The sequence below is a fragment of the Strix uralensis genome, chromosome 12, assembly GCF_047716275.1.
Source record: "Strix uralensis isolate ZFMK-TIS-50842 chromosome 12, bStrUra1, whole genome shotgun sequence".
Taxonomy (NCBI): domain Eukaryota; kingdom Metazoa; phylum Chordata; class Aves; order Strigiformes; family Strigidae; genus Strix; species Strix uralensis.
Window position 1 is genome coordinate 19,936,687 of NC_133983.1, and position 23,259 is coordinate 19,959,945.

General features: G+C 42.1%; 1 protein-coding gene across 1 annotated transcript in view; it reads left to right on the forward strand.

Moving 5' to 3' along the window:
• Positions 1–23,259, forward strand: part of CMIP (c-Maf inducing protein) — a 135,757-nt gene that overhangs the window by 91,971 nt on the left and 20,527 nt on the right. The window contains exons 4-10 of the mRNA XM_074881521.1: positions 6,784–6,945; positions 8,134–8,175; positions 10,897–10,959; positions 12,392–12,472; positions 16,191–16,294; positions 16,865–16,969; positions 18,196–18,549. Of these exons, the coding sequence (XP_074737622.1) occupies positions 6,784–6,945; positions 8,134–8,175; positions 10,897–10,959; positions 12,392–12,472; positions 16,191–16,294; positions 16,865–16,969; positions 18,196–18,549 (911 nt within the window). The remainder of the gene's footprint in view (positions 1–6,783; positions 6,946–8,133; positions 8,176–10,896; positions 10,960–12,391; positions 12,473–16,190; positions 16,295–16,864; positions 16,970–18,195; positions 18,550–23,259) is intronic.

Sequence of the window (23,259 nt, forward strand, 5' to 3'; positions counted from 1 at the left end):
AGGATGAAAGCTGATGTTTTGCCAACCTGAAGTGTAAAGCTGGTGCTGGAACTGGGGCCTGAAGAATGGGAGTGTTTGCCAAAAGGAAATGGAAGCAGGGATGGAGGGTTTCGGGGAATGCATCAATGTTGGCCGTGCCAAAAATGCCTCCCCTGTGGACAGGTCTGATTACGATAGTAACCGCGTTAGCCCATGCAAAGTGCAGCTGGAGCCACAGTTGGCCTTTTGCATTTTCTAGCTGGGGAAATGGCATCTCAAATGCACAGCTAAGAGAGCTGGGTTTGGATCAGCCGTCTGTCTTAGTGACCAAAGGGCTGTATGCAGGGATTTGAGAGAAAGACAAGATGCCAGCATAAACAAAGCCCAGTTTCTCTGTTTGGCAGTGGGAAGGTCTACCAAAGATGACCTCTTCCCTCCCCACTTAGGGGGCTAGAAGGAAACCACAATTTTTGAGTTGCTTTCAGTTTTTGGAGGCGCACACACTTTAGTTGCATGCAGATTTGTCTTCAGTGGAGCCCATAAATTTAAGATCTGCTTGTCCAGTGTTTTTCGTTTTCTTTTTCCCCTTGGATAGAATATTCTTCCCATCCTTGTTGCTGAAGGATATCTTTGCAGTAGTCTTGAGCACATGGGAGAGCAGAAGCCCAGAAGGATGGTCAGTCAGGTGACAGCCATGTGCAAAGGAGGTGGAGATACGTATTTTTATCTCTCTCTCTCTCTCTCTCTAATATATATAAATACATAATACGCTTCAGGAGCAAGTTCTTCAGTGCATTAATGTCACAGCTGCCCAGTGTCATGCTGGGAAGCGAATGAGGAGGCTGCCCTGTGAGCCCCCTGGTTCCACTTCCACTTTGCACTTCTCTTTGTCCAAGCAGAAATGTGTTTCATCCGTGTTTCATCCTTCTAAAATTCTGTTTATTTCAGCATTCTTTTACTTTGCAGTGGTATTGTCCAGTGGTATCTGAGCAAAGGACAAACTCTGTGCCCGTGGGAAGTATCTGTGTGTTTGTTCCAGCTTGTGCATTAGTAACAGCTGAACCCACATCACCACTTGCTGAACCCATTGAACTCTGTTGGCTTTGAAACAGCACTGATCTCAGTGTCCAGCGGTTCTTGCTTGGGTTAGCTGAGATCTGGAGCAAAGTGGTAGACACTAGTGGGAAAAAAGACAGGTGAATGAGTGTAGGTTGAAAAAGGAGGTGGGTGAAGATGTTGTGATGGGGAAGCGCAGCAACAGGGTATCAACATTCAACTTGCTCCCTACGGCCACAGTGCATGTGGGTGGTGCTTTTACTTAGGGGTGCCATGATCTAGCAATTAGCCTGGAGGCCTGAGAATCAGGAGACCTCAGTTCTGCTCTGGTCCTGACTTGCCATATGACCTCAAGGAAATCACCTCGGTTTTCTTGCTCTGTTTCTCATTCTTGCCTTTAATCATCAAGACCGTGAGCTGCTCAGGGCAGAGACTGTCACTTGATATATTTATTCAGAGCACAGATTCATGGGTGCCAATCTCATGCAATAAACAATGGCGATTTCGTCAGGATCTTTTTTATATGAAATGGCAAAAAAAGAAATGTTATTTAGACCTTAACTGAGTGAGAATCAGGAAGTGTCTAGCTTATAACGTTTCTCTCTAGTTCTCTGGCCTGCCTGTGGCACTGAGCTTGTGGGCAAGTGAGTCTCGAATGACTAAGGCGATTGGGTTCAGAGAAGCAACCGAAGCAGAGATGTTGATGCACTTCAGCATTTAGCATCGGGTAGAATGAAAAATGCAGAAAATGCCTTGACCTGAAAACATGGTAGAGTGCAAAAGTTTGCTGCTGCTGTTTTGCAGCTATTTTAGAGAGCAGCACGTTAGTCTTTCTGTGCAAAACCTTCAGAAGACATGAAGAGTTTGATTACTGCAGCATGAGCAGTCTGAAGTCCCCAGTTTGGAAAAGTTTCTATAATCTTATCCCGGCCCCAGCCCTGCCTGGAATGGGACATTTTATAGACCTAGTTTTTTCAGGTAAGTTGCTTTTTTTCTTCATCTTGGTAAATATTGCAGGTAGGAACTTAGTTCAGAAGGCTTTCAGTAGATCCAGCTGGTGATTTAAGTCCGTCTCTGGCTATCAGGGAAACTTCTGTTAGCAACAAGTTATTCTTACATATTTTTCAGAATACCATGAAGTGAGTGATGCCTGCTAGTGTTAAAAGCAGAATATGGATCTAGTGGAGTTCTGGGGATGCCACGCTGTCTTTGTTTTCTTGAAGGTAATGAGTTACTAGACAAAATGCCAGCAGGTGGTGCTCAAGAATACATGGTACAGCTCCTGGGCTTTGTAGGACAAGCCAAGCATCTGTGTTGAACATCACAAGCAACTCTTCCTGTTTCTGGTTATGCAGTGTTTTAACAAAATGTTCTGCTGCAGTGGAGAAAACCGTTCCGGTGTCTGCTCTCAGTGTTTTTTTCCCTCTGTACATTTGCATCTAGTAAGAGGCACCCCCATTTTACATAAGCGCCATCAACATTAAACTGTAACACTAGCTTGGCTCAGCCATCTCCGCAATGAGCTGGGGAGGACCTCTGTGCGGGAGGTTGACCTTTTCCCTTTTGCTGGAACTGCTCTCGTTGCTCAGCAAGAAATAAACAATTGCTGGCACACGCAACCCTCAAAGTCAGCGTACGTTCCTGCAGTAGCTCTAGCTTCTCCAATAAAGAAGCATTAGTTGCATGCTATTGCGCGGTAAAGGGCTGAAGAGCAGAGAGCTAGAATTTATTAGGCTCTTCTGGATTAGGGTTGGCAATTTTTTTAATGTAATGAAGATAGTATTTGCTGATGGAAGGACAGGTTCCCAAGAGTACACAGTGTTTCCTGGCCATTAGTAGCAAAGCAGGGATGAAATTTAGTCATCAAGAAGGCTAACTTCATCTTGCCCTTTTTGGATCAGGTGCGCCAGCTGCTTTAAGATGTTCCTAACATGAAAGGTCTTCCTAGGACTAAACCAGCAGTTGTTCCATGCCATCTGATTTTGTGCATTAGAGTCCATTTTTCTTAGATGTCAGCTACATCAGTATTATTCTTGTCCAAGGAAGTGGTGTATGAGCAAGGGCTACAGGATGAGGCCATTATGGGATAGAAAGACCATTTGAAGATGTTACTTAAAAAAGCTGAAAGTTTCCTAGGCTCTCCTGAACTTTCTGTTCACAGCAGTGTTCAGGAGGTTTTGAGAACTGATGGCAAAAACCACTGCTTAAAGATTTTTGTCACATTTGCTTGCTTAATAACACTGGAAAAGTAATTTTTCACATGTGGACTTCAATTCCTCCTCCTGTAAAAGAGGCTTGAGACTTAGGTCTTTGGGTTTCTGCAAGACTTAATTAATTAGAGTGATTTGAGAATGAAGGATGTCCTGTCAGTGTCACTTATTCCCCATGCTCCTTCTTCTGAGTACTTATTAAATTCAGTGGTTTTGCTTTTAAAGTCAGCATAGGAAGATTTTGGAAAGATACTAGCTGTGTGGTTCTGGCTGGTCAGTAACTAGGAGGGTCAAATTCCAAGTTGGCATGTGTTATTTTCACTCACATAAATTGTCGCAGGGGCTGCTGCTTTTAGTGAAATCCCAGTGAAACTGGATTCCCACCCCAGTATTTTTCTTGTACATGCTATTAATGATGAATGTTATGTGAGTATTTTCAGCAACTGAAGGCATCTTTTACACCTACATCCAGGGGGAATGAACTCCTCGCAGGTGTTGACATGTGTGTTCTTTGATACGGGTCTTTACCAGGCAGCTTTGCTTTTAAGCTCCTGAGTGATTGTTTCTCCTTGCTCCGGAGTCAGCGCAGGTAGAATAGAGCAGATGGCTCAGTGTTGGCTAAGTGCTTGCTGATACACAGCAAATTGCTTCTGTAACCAACTGATAGGTTTCAAGCTTTAATTGAGGCTTTCAGCAAGGCGCTCAACAGTGAAAAGCATTCTGCTGAGAAAAACAGCAGCGTAACCATGGGCAAAGGTTCAGGATAGCAAAGTTCAACCCTCTTGGGGACGGCTCCTCTATTTATTTATTTATTTTCTGCTGCTTTCCCACCATCATTCAAGACTTCTGTAATGTTGGTTGCAGATTACAGCTCAGTATATCAGTGCGGCACAATCCTTTGTGCTGAAAACGTGAAGCAGAGACTGATAAGTTTGGATTTTCTGCTTGCGGTGGGCTCAGCGTGGCTGCAAAAGTAGCTATTCCCTGATGCTCCCTTTGAGTCACTGTCTGCCTGGTCTGAGCAGCAGCTTTTGTAGGTCTCCCTTGCACAGCAGGGAGTACAGGTCCTGCTGTCTTTTCTCTTATGTACGTCAGCATCATCGGAATTTTAATTTTTAATGGACATCTCTAAAAGGGAAAGGAAACCTCCCTTGCTCCTCCCCCCCCCCCCAAGCAAGAGTGGATTTGACAGCGGAAGAAAGATATTTGTGGTAGGGTTGTCTGAGCAGCGACCTGTTGGGCAAGAGGGTTTCCTTCAGCAGCTGTCCCTTAGGCTGAAGGAGCTGATCTCCAAAATCACGTCGTAACTCGCCCAAGTAAAGGGCAGCCCAGAGCGGGCAGGGATACAATAACCCAGTGGTCTAGCTCTCGCAGTCTCCCTGCCCCTACTTTTTATTCTGCTTTGAATTTGAGTTCTTCATAGTACAGGACCAAGGAATAAATTTCAGCATGGAAGATGTATCTGTTGAGCTAGCTTTGTTTAGTATCCTCAATTAGTCAGAAAGGAGTTGCTTCAAGTTACAAAGCTGGCTGGTTGGCTTTGAAGTTTAGATTTTATTTAGTGCTGGAGTGGGGCTAACAAAAGACCCTAAAAAAAGGCACTACGTGAATAAGATAAATTCTCTGCTTCAGGTTTCCTAAAGAGTCTAAGAAATCTTTGTGATCATGGTAGAAGTAGTGCTGGTAGCTTAAAAATGCCAGTGGACTCTCTCTGCCCCAAGGAGCTCAAAAGTACAAAGATTTTTGCTCAGTTCTGGAATCCCAAACACATTGGTAGTGTCTGCAGCGTGTTTTTATGTTCCTTTTGGTTTTCAGTGGCTTAAAATGCTCTGGAAGTGTGAACTACTGCCAGCGTGCTTTTGTACTTGCATGAATTTAATTAAAAAGATAATTGGATTGCTTTATCAGCCTTTACATGTCAGCCCAGTGCCAACTTCTTCTCCCCCCTCTAACAACGTTGACAAACCCAAGGCATCTGAAATCTGTATTTTTCTCTATTGTTCTCTTCTCCTGTGTTTCAGATAGGGTACAGAGGTGACTGTGTTTTCTGTTGAGCATGAGATCTGCTGCCATGGTGGGAAGGAAGTGGCTGATAAGCAGAGAGCCAGCCTGCTCAGATGGTTCCTGCAGGGGCTGCCCTGTGCAAGTGGAGGGGGAAATGCCGTGCAGTGGCAAAGCTCCAAAACAAAACAAAGCAGACCGACCCTTTGCAAAGTCCTCTGCCTTTATTACACTGATGATGTATAGCCTGAAATGTGCAGCTGAATCTTCAAGCTGCACAACATGGGCAGTTTTTGTGATTTCCCTGGAAATGCTGCCGAGGAACGTAAGATCCATTTTTAGTGCAAAACACTGATGTTTTCATGTAAATAGAGAAGTGCCCAGCCTTTGTTGTTTAATAAACCTGAGGTTGTATCCAGACTTCTTGACATCCCTTTGACCGGAGGACCAGATTCACACACAGAGAGATGTGGAAGGGCATGTGAACCAAACAAAACGCTGCAGTCCTGGCCGTTGCTCTCCATCAGCAAGCAGAGCTCCTTCCCTGCCAGCTCTGTGGCCCCATGCTGCCCCCCGCGCTGCCCCCAGCACTGCTCGCTTTGGCAAGCCTCTCCCGGTTCTAGTGCGCGTTTCGTGTTGTTTTTGGGAGTGGTGTTTTAATGCTCGTCCTCGTTTCCTTGTACTTCTAAAGTTTCATCAAGCCACCTCTGGGAATTCGGGAGGGTGGGTTTTCTACTATTTATAATACAGAACAGCCTCTGTTCCAGTCATTTGTGGCAACATGGCTGCCAAGGAGGTAAGAATTGTCTTTTGCTTATTCACCTGGTCTGTGGATGGGGCAATCAGTGAAACAGTTCGGGCATGGCCAGAAGCAATGCCAGGACATGCAGAGGACTGGGGCAGATGGGATTAGGCAGTCAGGAATGCTTTTCTTCAGAGTGAAATGCTGTTGCGTGGAAGACTTGGAGACTTTACAAGTTAGTTTCTATCACAACTGGAGGGTGACAGCATGACTTTTCAGGATCCTTCAAGACAGAAAAAAGCCTGTGGGTCTACTGGAATTTTTCACTTTGAAATTGATTTTAATTCATTCTGAATGTGAATTCACCAATTAGCAATGCAGAATAAAGTATCTGTAGAATGTAGAATCTCTCCTTAATGATTGTAACTCCCTTTAAAAGGACTTACAGCTTTGGAAACAGTACAATAGCAGGTATCTTATTAGCCTGAGGAAGAAGGTGTTTGCAAGAGGAGATGATGGAAAGAAAGATGCTCTGGAGTTAAAAAACTTATTTTAAAATTAAAAAAGGGAGTTACAGTTTTTCATTGCTTCCACAGAAGAAACTGGTTTAGACATACAAGATTTTCTTTTCCATTTAAATGTATTAAGTACAGCTTGTCAGGAAACAGAAAAGGCAAAACTCAAAATACAAAGCAGCCCACTTGACAGTGGCATGTAGGAAGCACGTATCCAGTCAATTTTTTTCAAGGGGTGGTTTATGGTGGTGTCAGTGTGACCCTTTAATTTTTCTTGCAGAAAAAGATTTACAAGTACAAGAAGGTGCTCAGTAACCCCAGCCGCTGGGAGGTGGTGTTGAAGGAGATCAGGACGCTGGTGGACATGGCGCTGACGTCTCCGCTTCAGGATGACTCTATTCACCAAGCACCACTGGAGATTGTCTCAAAACTGCTCTCAGAGGTATGACCTCAGCAGTGCTCCTGCAAGACACTGTCACATTTAGACAAGAGACAAACAGTTAAAAGTTTGTGGGTGGGTTTTATTTTAACTTGGGCTGTCAAAATTCTGCCTTTGAGTCTGCTCGTGACTTCTGCTGACTTGAGTGGAGTTTGTACTTGCTGGAGAGGAGAATTTGACCCATGTTAGGTAAATTTTGAGAAACAAAACAAAACACATTTCACTTGAGGCTTTTTTGTTGTGGTTGTTGATTATTTATGGTAAATTTATTATGGGTCTGATTCATGTCTTATTTCAAGTCAGTGGTAAAACTCCACTTGACTTCTATTCTATTGGCTTTGTTTCCATGACCAATAATTCTTGTAGCAATATGTCTATAGCAACAAATTCATTGTGCAGCTATTTTATTATTACCAGTTCTGTCAAACAAAAATATTTTCCTTCTTCAGAGGTATCTATCCTTCTTTTATAGCATCTGTTTCAAATAGTTAACTCTTCATGGGCAGGAAATGTAATGCCAAGCAGGTTTTTCATGTCTTGGTTCTGATGTGCAAAGTTTTGTGATAAGCAAAAGAGATGCTAGCTAATTTTCTCGTAGTAGGCAAAGATCTTAGCCGCTCACAACTTTGTAACCTCTGAATGGATCATACTGCTGAGAAACTCTTTTGCAAACTCTTTTGCATAGGTGGTAGCATAGGTGACTTCCAGTAAATTTATTGGCTTTTGCTGGTTCCATGATTGAAGAAGGAATTTCAGAAAAACTGCAGCAGTTAGTTTACTACCAACAAATGGTATAGAACACCACAACCACCCTTTAACTAATTTTTGTAGAAACATACAGCCTGTCTTAAGAAAACGTTTTTGAGAAATGTATCGCTAGCTTTAATTTTCCAACTGATTGAGACCTTCTCTGGTATTGTGGTGTTTGTATGCTCAGCTTTCGTGGCTGGTGTGGCTTGAATCTGAAGGTGCTGAGGGAGAAATGGAAGCTTACACAACCCCTCATAGGAGATAGTATACCACCTTCTTTAAGAGAATGATTTTAATTTGATGCATTTTATTCTGGAAATAAGCAATTGCAGTCCTTAGCCTTTCTGCTTGTGTCTGGTGGTAGTTAAGAGGACTGTCTCTGCTGATGTGCCAACTCAGACTGCTCTTTGTTCATTCATTTTTTCTGTTCAACTCCTTCAGAACAACAACTTAACCACTCAAGACCATGAGAGCATTATTGTGGTGAGTACCTTTCTGTCAAAATCTGAGGACAAATCTTGTATTGTTTGATGACACTTCTGTTAATGCTTGCCTCTGCCCCAGTAAAGTAGAGCACATATGAAATAATTTCCACCAATGCTGGTGAACTTAAGCAGGATCAAACCCATTTGTTCTACTGCTTCTTGTGTGGTTTTGTCATTCCTCTTGTTTCATAGATGAGTAACAATAAAGATTCCTTGTCAACTTACATGAAACAGCACAGCATGTTGAGGGTTAATCATCTCCCAAAATGGCCTCCTTACTAGGCTGCACAGTGCAATGTTCATATCTATATATGTACTTTAAATAGTCAAAAAACATCATTTCCAGATGTGCCCTATAAAACCCCTTGGGCTTAGTAGTTTCCTGAGGGGCTAATGCTACCATATACAGAATGTCTCCATTGCTCATGGTATGTGAGCAAGTGATTGTTTTTGTAAGTGTGGATATGGGTTGTGTCACTGCAGTTTAACCCCTTGCTTACTTGCTTTATAAAAATTTCCTCTTCAACTTCTTTCTTTCCTGTAGGTTGCATTTATTTAGACATAGAAATAAGTGAATCAGATGGCAGCTCTCCTCCTTGTGCAACAAAATATAAAAATCTCAACAATTTATCAGAAAGGTGCAACTTGGTTCCCCATCACTGTAATTTAATTTCAGTCACTGGCAATTTCCAGGAGATTTTCCCAGTAATCTGATCTAGAACTTCACCTGATAGTATTGTATCTCTGTGACTCTTTCTGCAAAATGACAAGGTGGCAGGTAGCTGCTAGTAGGTGTGAATTGTGTTGAACTTCTGCTTAAGATACTATGGAATCGGGTCACTGAGATAAGTTTCTGAAGTGGCATTTACTTTTCTTTGAGATCTGCTATAGGTTTCATTTTACTCTAGTGCCAAGGGTAATTCAGGCCTCCAGTTATGGCTGGTTATTTTGGAGGGGGAAAGGATTTTTTAATAAAAGATGTAAGGTGGCCCTGCTGTGAGCAGGGAAGTTGGACCAGGTAGCCTCCAAAGGTCCTTTCAGCCTACATTATTCATCAATTCTGGGTGATGGCTTCTTCAGTTCAAGTCCTGCCCTTCTGTGGGTTGTGCCCAAATCATTAAGGAGATGGCACTTTCTAGGTACACAATGATTTGCCATGCAGATGGAACCAGCTTTCCTTCTCTAGATGGTGCTGGAACAGATCAGTGTTAGAACTGATCCATTCCTGGTAAGGAAGGGGAAGCACATCTTGTCATAACTCGCAACACGAGACAGCAAGTTTCTGCTTTTAACCACAGTGCACACAAGGAAAATACAGGGTGCTTTCATGCTCTCACTCTTCCATGCTGACCGTACAGGTGGAGCCATGACCCGCTTGACAGTGTCTGTTGTGCTTATTCCCTACATTCTGTAAGATCTGGCTTGAAACAGTAAAGCTCATTTTTCTTAGGCTGACAACCAGCCAGTTACATCTCTGATGTATTGTGGTGATCTGATGTGGTGATCCTCTGACAGTTACCAGACAGGTATAAACACTTGGTGATTTTGCAATACGTGACTCCTGTGGTTTGGCAGGTCCTATAGCAAACACTCCAAAAGATGGATTCAAGGAAGATGTTGAGCTCAGGTGTTGGATGAGGTGTGAGGATATTCTAGTCTAACTGAATAGTGTCGCAGTCTCCATCAGTCCACTGTTGCTGGACCGCCACCAGAGGAAGAGTGAACACTTGCAGAAGGATGGCACATGATGATAATGAACAGAAACTTCACAAATGTTATCTGTAACCACAACAGATCTTTGCAGATGTGCTTGGATTTCATTGTTAAAATTCACATTCATCTTGACCTGTTTGTTTGTGAAAGTTGCTATTGTGAAATGCAGTCATTGCAAGCAGACTTGCTGGGGCTGAAACCCTTAAGGAGACAAGAGGGAGAGCAAAAAAAAAAAACCAAACAACTCAGGCTGCCTTAGTAAAACTCCAGATGCCATCCAGATAAAGTAGCTGGTGTTCAGTTGCTTGATACAAAATGTCCTAGCTGCTGTATTTAGAGTCTTACTCTAAATGGGTACTGGGAATCCCTTTAGCTCAAGACTCAAAAAGCCCGAAGGCACCATCACAGAGAGAGAATACATTATTCTAGTACTGTTTTCTAATTTCCAAAGGAAGTAACAACATAAGTTCATTACACCCTCAGTGACAGGTATGACTTCTAATATATTTACCAAGCATAGGCACATTGGTTTGCATAGCAACAAAGAAGAAATTGTTGATCTCAACTTTCACAAAGTTGTGTGCTTGATTTTGATGGATAGGGTCTTCCAGGGTAAGAACAGTGCTATATTACTTTTAGTGAGGTATTTCTCACAAAAAGAGCTCAAACTCTTCCTTGCTGCATTAAATCCTAAAACAATTGGTCTGTTCCTGTTTTCATTTAAACCATTATAAAAACTGTACTCCTTTGCTGTGTTTTATGTATCTACACCAAGGTAGTTAAAAGCAAAATTTTCGAGAGGATTCATAGCAGAGGTGTGCTTGAGCTTACATGTGAAATAAACACACAGCCCACCTCTAATTTCTCTGTTGATGCTTTTGTCCTTCTGTTTTAAAAGTGAGCCTTTTTTCCTCCAAGGAAAATATTTCCCTGCAAAATACTTACTCCAGTTGCAGTCCTCTAATTAAATTTTTCTCTCTCTCTCTTTCTCTCTTTCTTTTTAAAGGCAATTGCACCTTTGCTGGAAAACAACCATCCTCCTCCTGACCTCTGTGAATTCTTCTGCAAGGTATCAGAACAGCTTTGCTTTCTGAAATCTCGTAGTTGTATACGAGTGTAGTTCTTTGAGGGGGTTGTTGTTTTTCTTTAACTCCGTACCTCATGCCAAAATTGTTTTCAGTTTTTGGTCAACAACCAATGATACTGGAATAGTTAACAGCACCATTATGATAAATAGATCCATATCCTTAGTACATCAGACTGCATGGTCCTGATACTCTGTGAGAGTTAAAATCTTCAGACTCCCACCCCTCAGTCTGGGTACAAGAGATGTCTTACTGCATGTTCTGTTTAACTAATGCAAAAATCATTGGAGTCACTGTGTTCAGATGAGTTGGTAATGTGATGCGTAACTTGGCCCTAATGGTATTATGTCATTCGGTAATGGCAGTGGGAAGATCACAAGGACCCATCCTTTTTTCTAGTAAAACCATGCTTGTGCTGCATTTTGCATCCTTTCCATAAACTTCTGAGTACTTTGGATTGCAGAGCTTCTGGATTTGAAAATACTACTTTTCCTCTAGGCCTGTTCATGTTTCAGTTTCAACTCTACTTAAATTTGCTTACTGATGACTGGGTGTACATTTGTCAGACATTCTGGATGCCACTTATAATTCCCATCCGAAGTTATTCACCAGCAGCTTCTTCCTACAAAAATTAAGTCAAGTTTCAGAAACTCCTCCAACTGTTGCATTTTTATAAGCCAGTCTTAGGGTCATATCTAGCCTTGGACTCAACTTACGGTTTTTTGGTCTTTGGTCTCTATCAGAGGTGGGCACCTAATGATCTTTAAATGTGTGGGATGGGCTGTGTGTAATTGCAGGAAGGGAAACAGGTTTTGGACTTCTCCTCAGAATGGAGATGGGCAAGGCTGATGAGAAGGCTAACGTATCTTCAAAACTGACCCTGCCTTGAGTGGGAGGTTGGACTAGATGACCTCCAAAGGTCCTTCCCAACCTAAATTTCTCTGACTGATACATTATGATTGTATGTTTTAGCCTGTGATGGGGGGGTGGCTTATTGGTACCCACCAAGATCCACCACAGGTTTTTAGTGTGGATCCCAAGGAAAGGATGTTTGTGCCATTACACTGCCTGTGTCTACACATCTTTTTGTCCCAAACCCCTTTATTTTTAAAATGACCAAATGTGGCAAAAGGTGTAGAAGTCCCAAAAATACTACATTCCAGCCAGTTTTGTGAGTAATAGGTGGTAGGGAAAGAAACTTGTGTTGTGGTTCATGAGCTCCCATGGAAATATTCTATTAGATGCCAGCAAATCCATAGGAGAGAGCAGTGTTATGAGTACGCTAATCCCAGGAAAGATTAATTTAGCCCTTGGATCTTGTTAATCTTGGGGTAGTCAATGCATAGAGTGTGAAGCCAGACGAGACCCATCTTCATGATTTCTGCAGCTCAGAAAATGACTTGTTGCTCATTACAGCACTGCCGAGAGCGCCCACGGTCCATGGTTGTGATAGAAGTGTTCACACCAGTGGTACAGAGGATTCTCAAACACAACATGGTGAGTGCACATGTTACGGGAACCTGGTCAGTTTGGAGAAGTTTTACTGTGATATCTTTTGTACTTAACAGCTGCTCTGTTGCCTGTAATGAACAAAGCACTGTGATATCTAAATCTAACCCCCCAAACTGTGAATGCTGCATGTAATCATGTGTTGCTTTATAAATGCCGAACTAATAAGCATTCACTGGGACTTTCAGAAGCATCCAAGCAAAGCCATGATTTGAGGAACGTTTCTTTTGGCGGCAGTGCCAGCAGATGCAGCTCCAGCTCTTGGCTCCTTATTTACTCCCCGCATGCCATCCTTATAGTTACAATGGCTTAAAATCAATTAAATAATAAAATCAGAATAGGGACTTTGTAAGACGCTCCCATCTCTCTGGATTTCCATTTTTCTTTAGACTCATGTCCAGTGAGTCCTTACCTAGGTCTCCTGAATTTCCTTATGCTTTTCTGCTATTCTTCCAACATCTCATTCCAGGAATTGTGTACTCTGTCATTTTATGATTGTTTTCTCCCAGGCTTTCTCTATTCTCATTGCTGATCAATTCCTTGGTAGCGATTTGAAATAAATGCCAGGAGACTGCCCTGCCAGCTTTGCTCTCTCCACCCTGTATACCAGATTTTCCCCTGCTAACTCCAAAGATATTCTTACATGACCCATATTGCTTTCCTAAGAGATGCCTGGGTGTTTCCAAGCCCTCCATTCTTTGTGGCATATTAAATTTCCTGCCATGGTTTTTAAGTTACATGAAGAAATTTTACTTTACAATGTTGTGTCAAAGAGTAACAAATAAATAAAATATTTAAGGCAGTTGACTTGGCTGTGATCTTAAGGATGGGTCTCATACCTCTGTAACTACACAATCAACTTCTTTTCACTAACTGATACAATTTTAGAGACCATCCACTGTTCTGGTGTGTATAGCATAAGCCCAGTAGAAAACAGTTCATATTTCTTATTTTTACAACAGTATTATTATTTAACTCCTTGAGTTTACAGAACTAGGTAGAAAGCCCAAGATGGCAAAAAGGTCATATTCCTGGCTCTGTGCCTGCACTCTGCAGACATGTAAACATTTTTGAATATTCTGTAGTGTTCAGTGAAATATTCTGTAAATGTTATTCTTGGATTCCAGACTGATTTTTTTTTTTTTTTAAAGCATCCAGGGCTCTTGAGGGGTCTCAAATAAAATCTAAATGCGTAGTGTAATGCTTGTATTTGGTTAGCTTTAGAGAATTGGGTATATTTACCATACTTAACATTTGCAGATTGAAAATCAACATGTCTGTACCGCAGTGTGTAGTCAGAGAATTTATGGTGTCATATATTAATTGGAGTGGATTTGGGCACTTTACTGCTCTCCAGGGACTTCTGTACTGAATAGTCTTTTAGAGAATGTGTGTGTGTATACATGTAAATAAAGTTATCCTTTAGGGGAACAGTGTTGTTGGCAGTAAACTTCATAACCTTAGGAGGCCCCATGCAATTCAGTGTACTTAAAGCAGGAGACCTAGCTGTCTGTTCCCACCTTTGCTGTTAATTTGCCTTGTGGTCTTTGGTAAGTTCATGACAAGTTTTATTCCACAGTTTCCTACCTATAAAGTGAGGAAAGAGTGTGTCATTTATCTATCATTTTGAAATCTCAAAAGAACAAGGATAGCTTTTTGTCTTACTGATACTGCTGGTTATGTGCAGGACTGGAGACTGCTGTATGCTGAATTCATACGATCATAGAATGGTTTCAATTGGAAGGGATCTTAAAGATCATCTAGTTCCAACCCCCCTGCCATGGGCAGGGACACCTTCCACTAGACCAGGTTGCTCAAAGCCCCGTCCAACCTGGCCTTGAACATTTCCAGGGAGGGGGCAGCCACAGCTTCTCTGGGCAACCTGTTCCAGTGTCTCCCCACCCTCACAGTAAAGAATTTCTTCCTTATATCTAATCTGAATCTTCCATCTTTCAGTTTAAAACCATTACCCCTTGTCCTATCACTGTACTCCCTGATAAAGGAGTGTATCTTTCCTGTAGCCCCCTTTAAGTACTGGGAGGCCGCTCTAAGGTCTCCCTGGAGCCTTCTGTTCTCCAGGCTGAACAACCATAGGAGAGGTGCTCTAGCTCTCTGATCATCTTCGTGGCCTCCTCTGGACTTGCTCCAGTAGGTCCTTGTCCAGTTGTTTGGGGAGTACTCAGCAACCTCTTGGTACCTTTGGATTTCAGCTGTTTGTAGGCTCAGCCCAAATGTTTTAATATAAGCACTATTGGTTTTTTGGGGGGCGGGAGCAAACAATATTGATAATGTATATTGTTCTGTACCTGCTATGGTGATGGGGCATTGTATTATGTTTAGAGAGATATTTTATTTTAGAGTGGTCAGCAATGACATCCTCTGTATGATCTCTTGGACTTCATTCTAACTTTAGTTAGGATACCGTCACAGGTTGAAAAATTATTCATAAACAAATTGCAACTGCAAAAGCTATCCTGCAAGGAGCGTTCATGAAATTACATGGCATCAAATGATATACGAAGCACATAGTCTCATCCATTGAACCAAGTGTATTTGCAGCTGTCAGAGGGAGTTGTTAGAAGTTCAGTGATTTTAATTGTAATACCAACTGTGGAATTGCCCACAGTCCCTTTGCTGGGTGAAGTTACCAGGTAGCCATTCAGTGCTAGCAAAGAGTGACACTTAGGCCTGAAGGAGACACTGTTCTGCCTAGGCTTGTATTCACATTTTTGGTAATTTTCTCTAGCTGTAAAACTTATGAGATGTTAATATAGGTTGTGCTACAGAAGTACCTGAAACCAAAATAAGTAACAGAAGGTTTTAGTGCTTTGGGAATGTATCTTCCCTTTTAAAGACCACCAGTTTGTTACCACTTGTGGCATTTCTTGAAAATTTAATTTGCCATTTATTTTTTCAGGATGACTCTTCTTCTTCAGCCAGCTGTTTGAGGGATAACTGGGAGGGCTTGTTTGTCCTCAGTGGGCCTTGGTCACTGCTTGGAAATTTAGCTTTGTAGTTCTGTAACACCTGTGTAATAAAGGTTGCATCTGTGTAAATGTGAAGAAATGTGCTGTGGAATAACACTCACCAGACAGCAGATTTTACTCCTTTCACATCTAAAAATAGCAGGTGATGTGAGGAGATGCAGGATTTCAGTTAGCAGGTGCCTTTCCAACTGCGGGATTTGAAGAAAGTGATGTTGAGCTCACCTGTCAAATTCACATTGTAACTGGAGTGAAATCCCTGGAGAAAGAACTGATATCTGGTTTTATACTTGATCACTTATTGATTGCGTGTCAAAAAGATTATGTCCAAAACCAGAATAGATATTGTGTCAAACATGGAAGTAGAAAATTATTTTTGAGTTTTATTTGTAAAAAAGTACAGTTATAAGTGGAATTAAAAATGCAAAACAACAAAAAAGCCATTTCAAAATAAAGGTATAAAGTGAAATGTACAAAAGGAAGGTAAGTGCAGGTAGGATTTTTAAATGTTTTTCATTAAACACGTCTTTTCTTTCAAGGTGGATATGGGGGAAAGAGGAGAATTGGAAAGCATGTCATTAGTGGGAAGAACATTACTTCAGCATGAATCTGTCAGCATAATAACAAATGTGTTTGAGTCGATTTCCTTTGAAAACTTACAGTTTCGATGTACACTGCAGACATGTTTCACTATCTTCACTGAGTTTCTCCTTTTTGGACAGGATTTTGGGAAGTGTCCTCGGTTGCGGCTGTTTACTCAGGAGTATATTCTGGCTTTGAATGAGCTGAATGCTGGAATGGAGGTGGTGAAGAAGTTTATTCATAGGTTAGTTACGTCTAATTTATGGTGTATTTCCAGTCCTGAGTACATGCTTTGCTGTGTTATTTCTCCTAGCCCTGCTCATCTTTTTACTGGCTGTTAAGAATAGCTGGTGCTTTCTAGTACTGGTGAACAGCAAATAAATTAGAAGAGTCCATGAGGCAATGTTGCTGAAGTATTTTTTTTTAAAAAAACTAATTCTCAAATATGGCTGGGGTTTTCTGCCTAGTTGGACACTGGAAGCAAATGGTCTTTGCTGTGTGCGCGTTCTTTTTATACATTTAGACTCGGAGCCTCTACAGATTCCCATTAACTTTAAACCTCATAATGCTCAGTCATGTGTGAGATTTTGGGGGACTGTAGAGATACCACATCAAATAAACTGACAATGCCTCTTAGCCTTGTTCATAAATAGGGCCATTGGGTAGAGATTTACAGGGTTAAAATAAGTCTGTTATGACCCTTCTGAAGATTCCTCAAGGCTCTCTATCCAGGTCTGGCACCCCGTTCTGTCTGACTGTTTTTGCCCACTGAAGTCTCCCTCACGATGATGTCATCTTGGATTTTGTTTTTCAGCATGCATGGTCCAACTGGACAATGCCCCCATCCCAGGGTCCTGCCAAATCTTGTAGCTGTCTGCTTAGCAGCCATTTATTCGTGTTATGAGGAATTTATCAACAGGTCAGTATGAATTCCCAGCTGACCGCATGCTACTCACTTCCAAACCCATGGCATCTGTAAACAAGATTGGTGTGGGTACGGGTGTGGGTATGAGAGAGTGTGCCTTCATTCTCACTAGCTCATTACTTGTGGGAGTTCTGGTCAATCACATGCATGTTTCTGTAGATATGTGATTATATTTGTTACACACTGTGTGCTTGAAAACCTGATAGATGCTGAACCTTCATTCACGTGTACTCACTGAGGCATGTTTGGAGGCAGTGAGCATGACAGTCTGTTATTGCACATCTTTGGCTGCCATGCTTGAAAATGGGGGCAGTGCTGGTGATGGAAGGAGCTCAGCAGTTCCCAGTACAGAAGTACTGCGAGCTGCAGTATCCAGGATGAAGCTCAACAGCCAGCTGCATGCTGATCTTGGCCACTGTTGAGATACTGCTCTAAGGCAGACTGCAGCTGTAACCAGCCTTTTCAGGCCAGCAGAAGATGAGAGTGCTCTACAAGAGTCTCTGGGAATTACCCGGAGCAGTGTCCGTTTTACTCCCTTTCTGGCACATGAAGTGTGTGTTACACGTAAAGCAAAGGGAAGGGCGAGATCTTGAACCAGGGTTTGTGTGCAAATCCCTGTGTGTCTGCAGCTTTGAACCTGAGCTGATTTCACAGCGCTGTCTCCGTTATTGTGGAAAATTTGATTCCTGACTAACTGCAAAATAGATGCCGCAGTTCTTGACACACGAGCCAGTTTCCAGTAGACACTGAGGGTTCCCCTCTACTATGTTTCCTGTTTGTTTATGCCTATCTGACTTTCCTCATGGTAGAACACGGACAGGGGCTGCTTAGTGTCCAACAAAAATTCCAGACGCGAGGGCTGCAGACAAATGTCTGGGCATGTACTGTAGCCAGATACATACTTGGGCATGGATTCTGTTACAGCTTTGCACAACTTGGATGGGAAAGTTCACCTTTATACTAAACTGGTTTGTCAATCAGAGTAATAAAAAGCTTGAATCTTTGTAGAATAGGGGCTGCAGAACAGTCCTATTGGAGCCTTTTAATGTTTTTAATTGATTTCGGTAATCCGATTACACAAAAGAAAGCAATCCCATGGGTTGGGGTGAAATTCAGTGGGAAATTGCAAAAGATCTTGGCTTCTCAGTGTTGCCCCCTCTCTCCTGCTTGCTGCTGTTATGTCTGTCTATTGAAATTACTTGTTTATTTTAAAAATTCAGTCGAGACAATTCGCCAAGCTTGAAAGAAATTCGGAATGGCTGCCAGCAGCAGTGTGACCGAAAGCCTAATCTCCCCCTCCGCCTTCTTCACACAAGTCCTGACCTGGTCTCTCAAGAGGCCACCTTGACTGAATCTCGTCTGAAACCAGTTATTGTCACTTCAAATGAGATCCACGTGGAAGTGGAGCGCAACAACACAGCTAATCAGAAGATGACAGCCAATGTTGGCAATGACAGCGAGCCCAACCTGATTGACTGCTTGATGGTCAGTCCTACCTGCAGCACCATGAGCATCGAGCTGAGTGCCCAGGCAGACAGGATCCTTGGCTGTTATGTTGAAATACTCAAGATGCTGTGAGTAACTATTTTAAACAGCTTTTTGAACAATGTAATCTTAACAATGGGGGGCTTTTCCCACAGGCCTGTCATCTTCAACATCTGTGGCCAGCCAGCACATGGTTATAAATGTAACTCCAGTTCTAGAGAGTCCAGCCTTTGAAAGAGACATCTGGCACTGCCAATATCTTCTAAAAATAGCATTAGAAGATGAAAACGGAAAGCTTATTTGTACAGTGAGCCTCAGGCATATTACAGAAGACGAGATGTTGTTGCCAGTGGTTTCTGTTTTGTTCTTGCCCACCAAAAAAAAAAAAAAAAAAAATCCATTTGTTTCCTCCAGGGCTCTGGGGATTGCCCGAGACAGAGCTAGAAAAGACAGGTCTGTGCTAGGCTCGGTGCCTGTGCAGTGATAGGCAGCACTGCTCCCCTGGCTTCAGTAGGGGTTGGATGAGGTCAGTGTGTTTCACTTAGGTGTTCTCCCTTCACATGTTTGTAGAAGTTTTATGACTTGTTCAGATTTACTTGTGTTAGAGTGCAACCTCTATTTGTTGACCAGTTGCTTTGACACAGTGGACCTGTATTAGTGAACAAATACTTCAGTAGCCTTTACAAAATGATGGCTCTGTTGTTTCCTGGAAGGCAGATCTTCTGAATATCTTCAAGATGAAGTTAAATAAAAAGTTATTCAGGAAAAGCTTGGTTTTCTCCTGGATAAATACATGAAAAGGAATAACACAAAAGGTGGGCTGCAGAATGGAAGCTTGTAATAGAAGTGCAGTAAAACAACCCAAAACAACTTTGTTGACTTTGACGGACAGCTCTGCTACTGAGTTGCAGTATGTCTTTGGGCAAACTCTTATATTTCTACATTAATTATTTTTGAACAATGTAAGACTTAATGAAGTAATAGTTTTTTAGAATACAAGACATGGTGGGTGAAATTTGGACTCTGCTGTAAACCATGAGCATGTGGCTACACTGAAGTCAAATGCAAATCTGGGTGTACACTCTTTGGGAATTAAATGAAGTCCAACTATCGTGATGGAGGATTTTGTGAAAGTTTTATCCCACGTTTTTGTTTTTTTCAGAATGCATAGTATCAATTTTCAACATAATTTTTTCACTCACTGCAGAGGTGGCTTGTAAATACATACATAAGCACACACTCAGAACTGGTGACAGGATAGGTGAATCCAAGATACAGTACCCATTAGATTCTTGAGCAGGAACTTGCTGAAGGCTAATTTTATTTTTTTTTCCCCCTCTGGCCTAGCCTCTTCTGCCTTTAAAAATGTTTGGATTCATAAAGCACAGCATCTGACTTTGCTTCATCTGTTGGCTTCTAAGTCTTCACACACCCAGGTGCTACATTAAACACCTCGTGTATTTATTCCTGTCCCCTTGACTGAAGATGTTTTCCGTAAACACTATGAACTCTCTCAGTCCTGATACTGGCTTGGATGCTAATTCACTAAGCATTGACAGTTCTGGTTTCATCATGCAGCTGACATGCTTACAAACAAATTCACAAATGGGCATGTTCTTCCTCACAGTCTCTCAACATTTTAAATATTTCACTCCATACCTTAAAATAACACATTTTTTTGATGTGTTTGCTGTCTTTTTAAAAATCAAGCTCTTCAATAGCAACAGTGAAAATGGAAATCTGTTATTCTTATTGCACGGGTTGTACATGTGGAACAGCTTTGTGCCCCTTTTTCAGCTTGTACAATGATAATTCTGAAGGGTGAAACCCACAGGATGTGTGTAGTGAAGGACCAGTGATGCTTCAGAATTGGTGTAAGTCCGCTCAGATTGCCTTGCCAGAGCCCACACCCTGCTTGGGAAATCACAACCTGTGAGAATATAGAATGGTTTCTAAGGTAGAGCCATGGCTGGTATATATTGTAGCTCCACTGATTTGTGTTCCCTTCTGTTTCTATTCATCCCTTGTTTTTTTTCAGACCTGAAAGCATTAATGCAGAAACTAGTTCTGCTTCTGATTCTGCCACTGGCTTACTGGGAGGTTTTTAGATAATTCACTGCTTTTTGAGCCTCAGTTTCCCTATCTGTAAAACATAGGTAAAGATTTTGAATGTTGTTTTTTAAACTCTGAAACCAGTGATGGAAAAGCATTGTAAGGACTAGTATTTATTAACGAAAGTGCAAGATAATGCTTTTGTGATGCTGATTCCTTGCATGGTCAAACTCTTCTTGAACAAAGGCTTTCTGATGCACTAAATACTATTAATGTACTTTGAGAATATGAAGAAAGAGAGTTGAAGAACATGCCAGTAGGAAGAAAACATCAATTATAAAACAACTGCTATCCAGGAGCTGAGCTCTCAGCGGGCAGTCACTAAAATAATGTTCTTATTAATAACAGTGGTAAGCCAAACATAAATAAGTTGCTTAGCATTGAATTTAATTGTTCTTTTAGGTGTCTGACTCAATATCATCATCAAAACAAGAGAGTCACCAACAATGATATCTTTTTTACATAATTAACTTAGGGCAGCAGGGAGTAATTTATTTAGGCAGATTTTAATTACTGAAAGTCTAGCAAATAAGAATTCTTAACAGTATCTTCAGCAGAGGACATTCTATTGTTCACCTAACTCCTACACAATACTTACTTTTTTGGGGAAAAAAGCACTTCTAATATTGATTAAAATGTAACAGCAATTATTTAATAATCACCGTGACAACTCACACAGAAGGCTAAATGTGTGGATTAGAAAGTTCATCTGCGTGGCTGTTATCATAGCACCAAGAACGTCTTTGACCCTTTTTCTAATGTAGTTGAGTAACAGAACATGACTATTGCATACTAAAGGGAAACAGAAGATCATGGTTTTAAAGATGTTGGCAGATGACCCAAGGTCTGGGCAGATTTTAAAGGAGACAGTCTCTAGTGGAACATGGTATTTTTGTCCTGCACTCCAAAATGGATCAAACTTCTGTGTCAATATTCTCTAATGCATTCTGGACTCTGATAGTGTTATTGATGCCAGTCAGTGCCTCCTGGATGCTACGAGTCTTAAACTGGTGCGTAGAAAATGCACTAGATTAATTGAAATCTTTCTGTTCATCATATTAAATAAGAGGCTCTGAGAGCTTCTTAGTGTTGTCCAGCTCCTGCTTGCATGTTAATGTTTCCGTGCATTAGAGAATTTCTTGTAAACTGTGGTTAGAGAAGTTTGCAGTAAAAGGGGCCGTGTGTCCTCTTCCTTGGACTCGATAACTTCAAAGTCTGCGTGTCACCTGCAGGACCCCACTGATTCCCCTGGCAACACCCAGTGTACGGAGGGAACACTTAAACTGTGCCTGTAGGGAAATCCGGATCAACAGATAGCAAACTAAACTGGCTGCAAGAACAGACACCTCTTAGGGAGGCTGTGGCTGTGATGCTGTTGTATTGAAAGCTATCACCCTTCATCTGTGTTATTTTTTGCTACCTGTAGTGGCAAGGGTCCTTCCAGATGCCCAGACACGTGCACCCCTCTCTGGGGCCTGTGTGACCAAGGTGGAGTCGGCTACTTTGGGCAAACTTGCATTGCTGTTTCCTGATGCTGTCATGCCAACTGTGAGCACTGGAGACCTTTTCTGTTCTCAGCAGCCAGGGATCTGATAACAGAGGAGTTACTTAAAAGATTTTTGATCTTGTCAAGCTGCTCAGTCTGGGGAAACAATCTGCTTCCAAGTAGTTGCTCCTTGTCTCTTTATTATCCTCTAAAAACAGAGGACATGGGGCTTGCCGTCTCTCGGTGATAAGACCAACAGCCTTCCACACGCGAGGGCCCACTGGAGCTTCCCCTGCCTTTTCTGCATTCCCCAATAGGTCAGTGGCATGCTCTGAATATCCCAAGTGGATTCTCTTATGTCATGTTTATCAGGTTGCCCTGGGCTGCTAATATGTTTTGGATTGTTTGTGCTGCACATGACATATGGGCAGGTTTTCATTTTGGTGAAAGGTGATCCCAGGGAAGGAAAATGTATTATGTTGGCAGGCCAATACTGATGATGGCCCAAAGGCAGAGTTGCTGTAGTTGGGGATTATTTAATTATTATGGTTGGCCAACGTTCTGGCCAATCCCCTAAAAAAGGTCTCTGGGTAAGTAAAGCTGTGTGCAGGAGCAGGTGACTGCTCTGACAGCCTTGGCACCCTGACCTCCAGCCTAGCGCGCACTTCCCAGGAACCCATAGGTTGGGCTGCAGGTTGACTGCTGTGCTACTCACCTAAAATTTCAAATTCTGCAAAAATCGGAGCCAGTGAGTGCATCAGGGAGTCTTTCTCCCCCTCTGCGTCTGTAAGGCCAGTCCTGGGATTTAAGCTGTGTGATGAGCATGAGCATTTAGCTCAGCACCCTTTGAAGAGCTCCAGAGAGAGCTTGTCACAGGCAGTCTCCAGAGTTCTCCCTGTAGCTCTGTGCTCCCTCCTCTTCCTGGCATGGCCTCTTTGTCTGGCTCATTGCGGTGGCTGTTAACTGCAGCCGGAGCTAATCTATCTCCCTTTCTTTCCCTGCTTCAAACACTTCTGTCTTGTGTTGAAGCTTTGAATGGACCAAAAATAATAAAAATGCAGGAAAAAAAAAAAAAAAGAAAAAAGCAACTGTCTGAAATGAAAGAAAAGTGCAGATGAGATGAGCACAGACAGAAGGAAAATGTTTTTGAAAAGGGAATAGGTGGGAGGAGGAGAAACACCGTAGGCTTTTAATAAGTAGT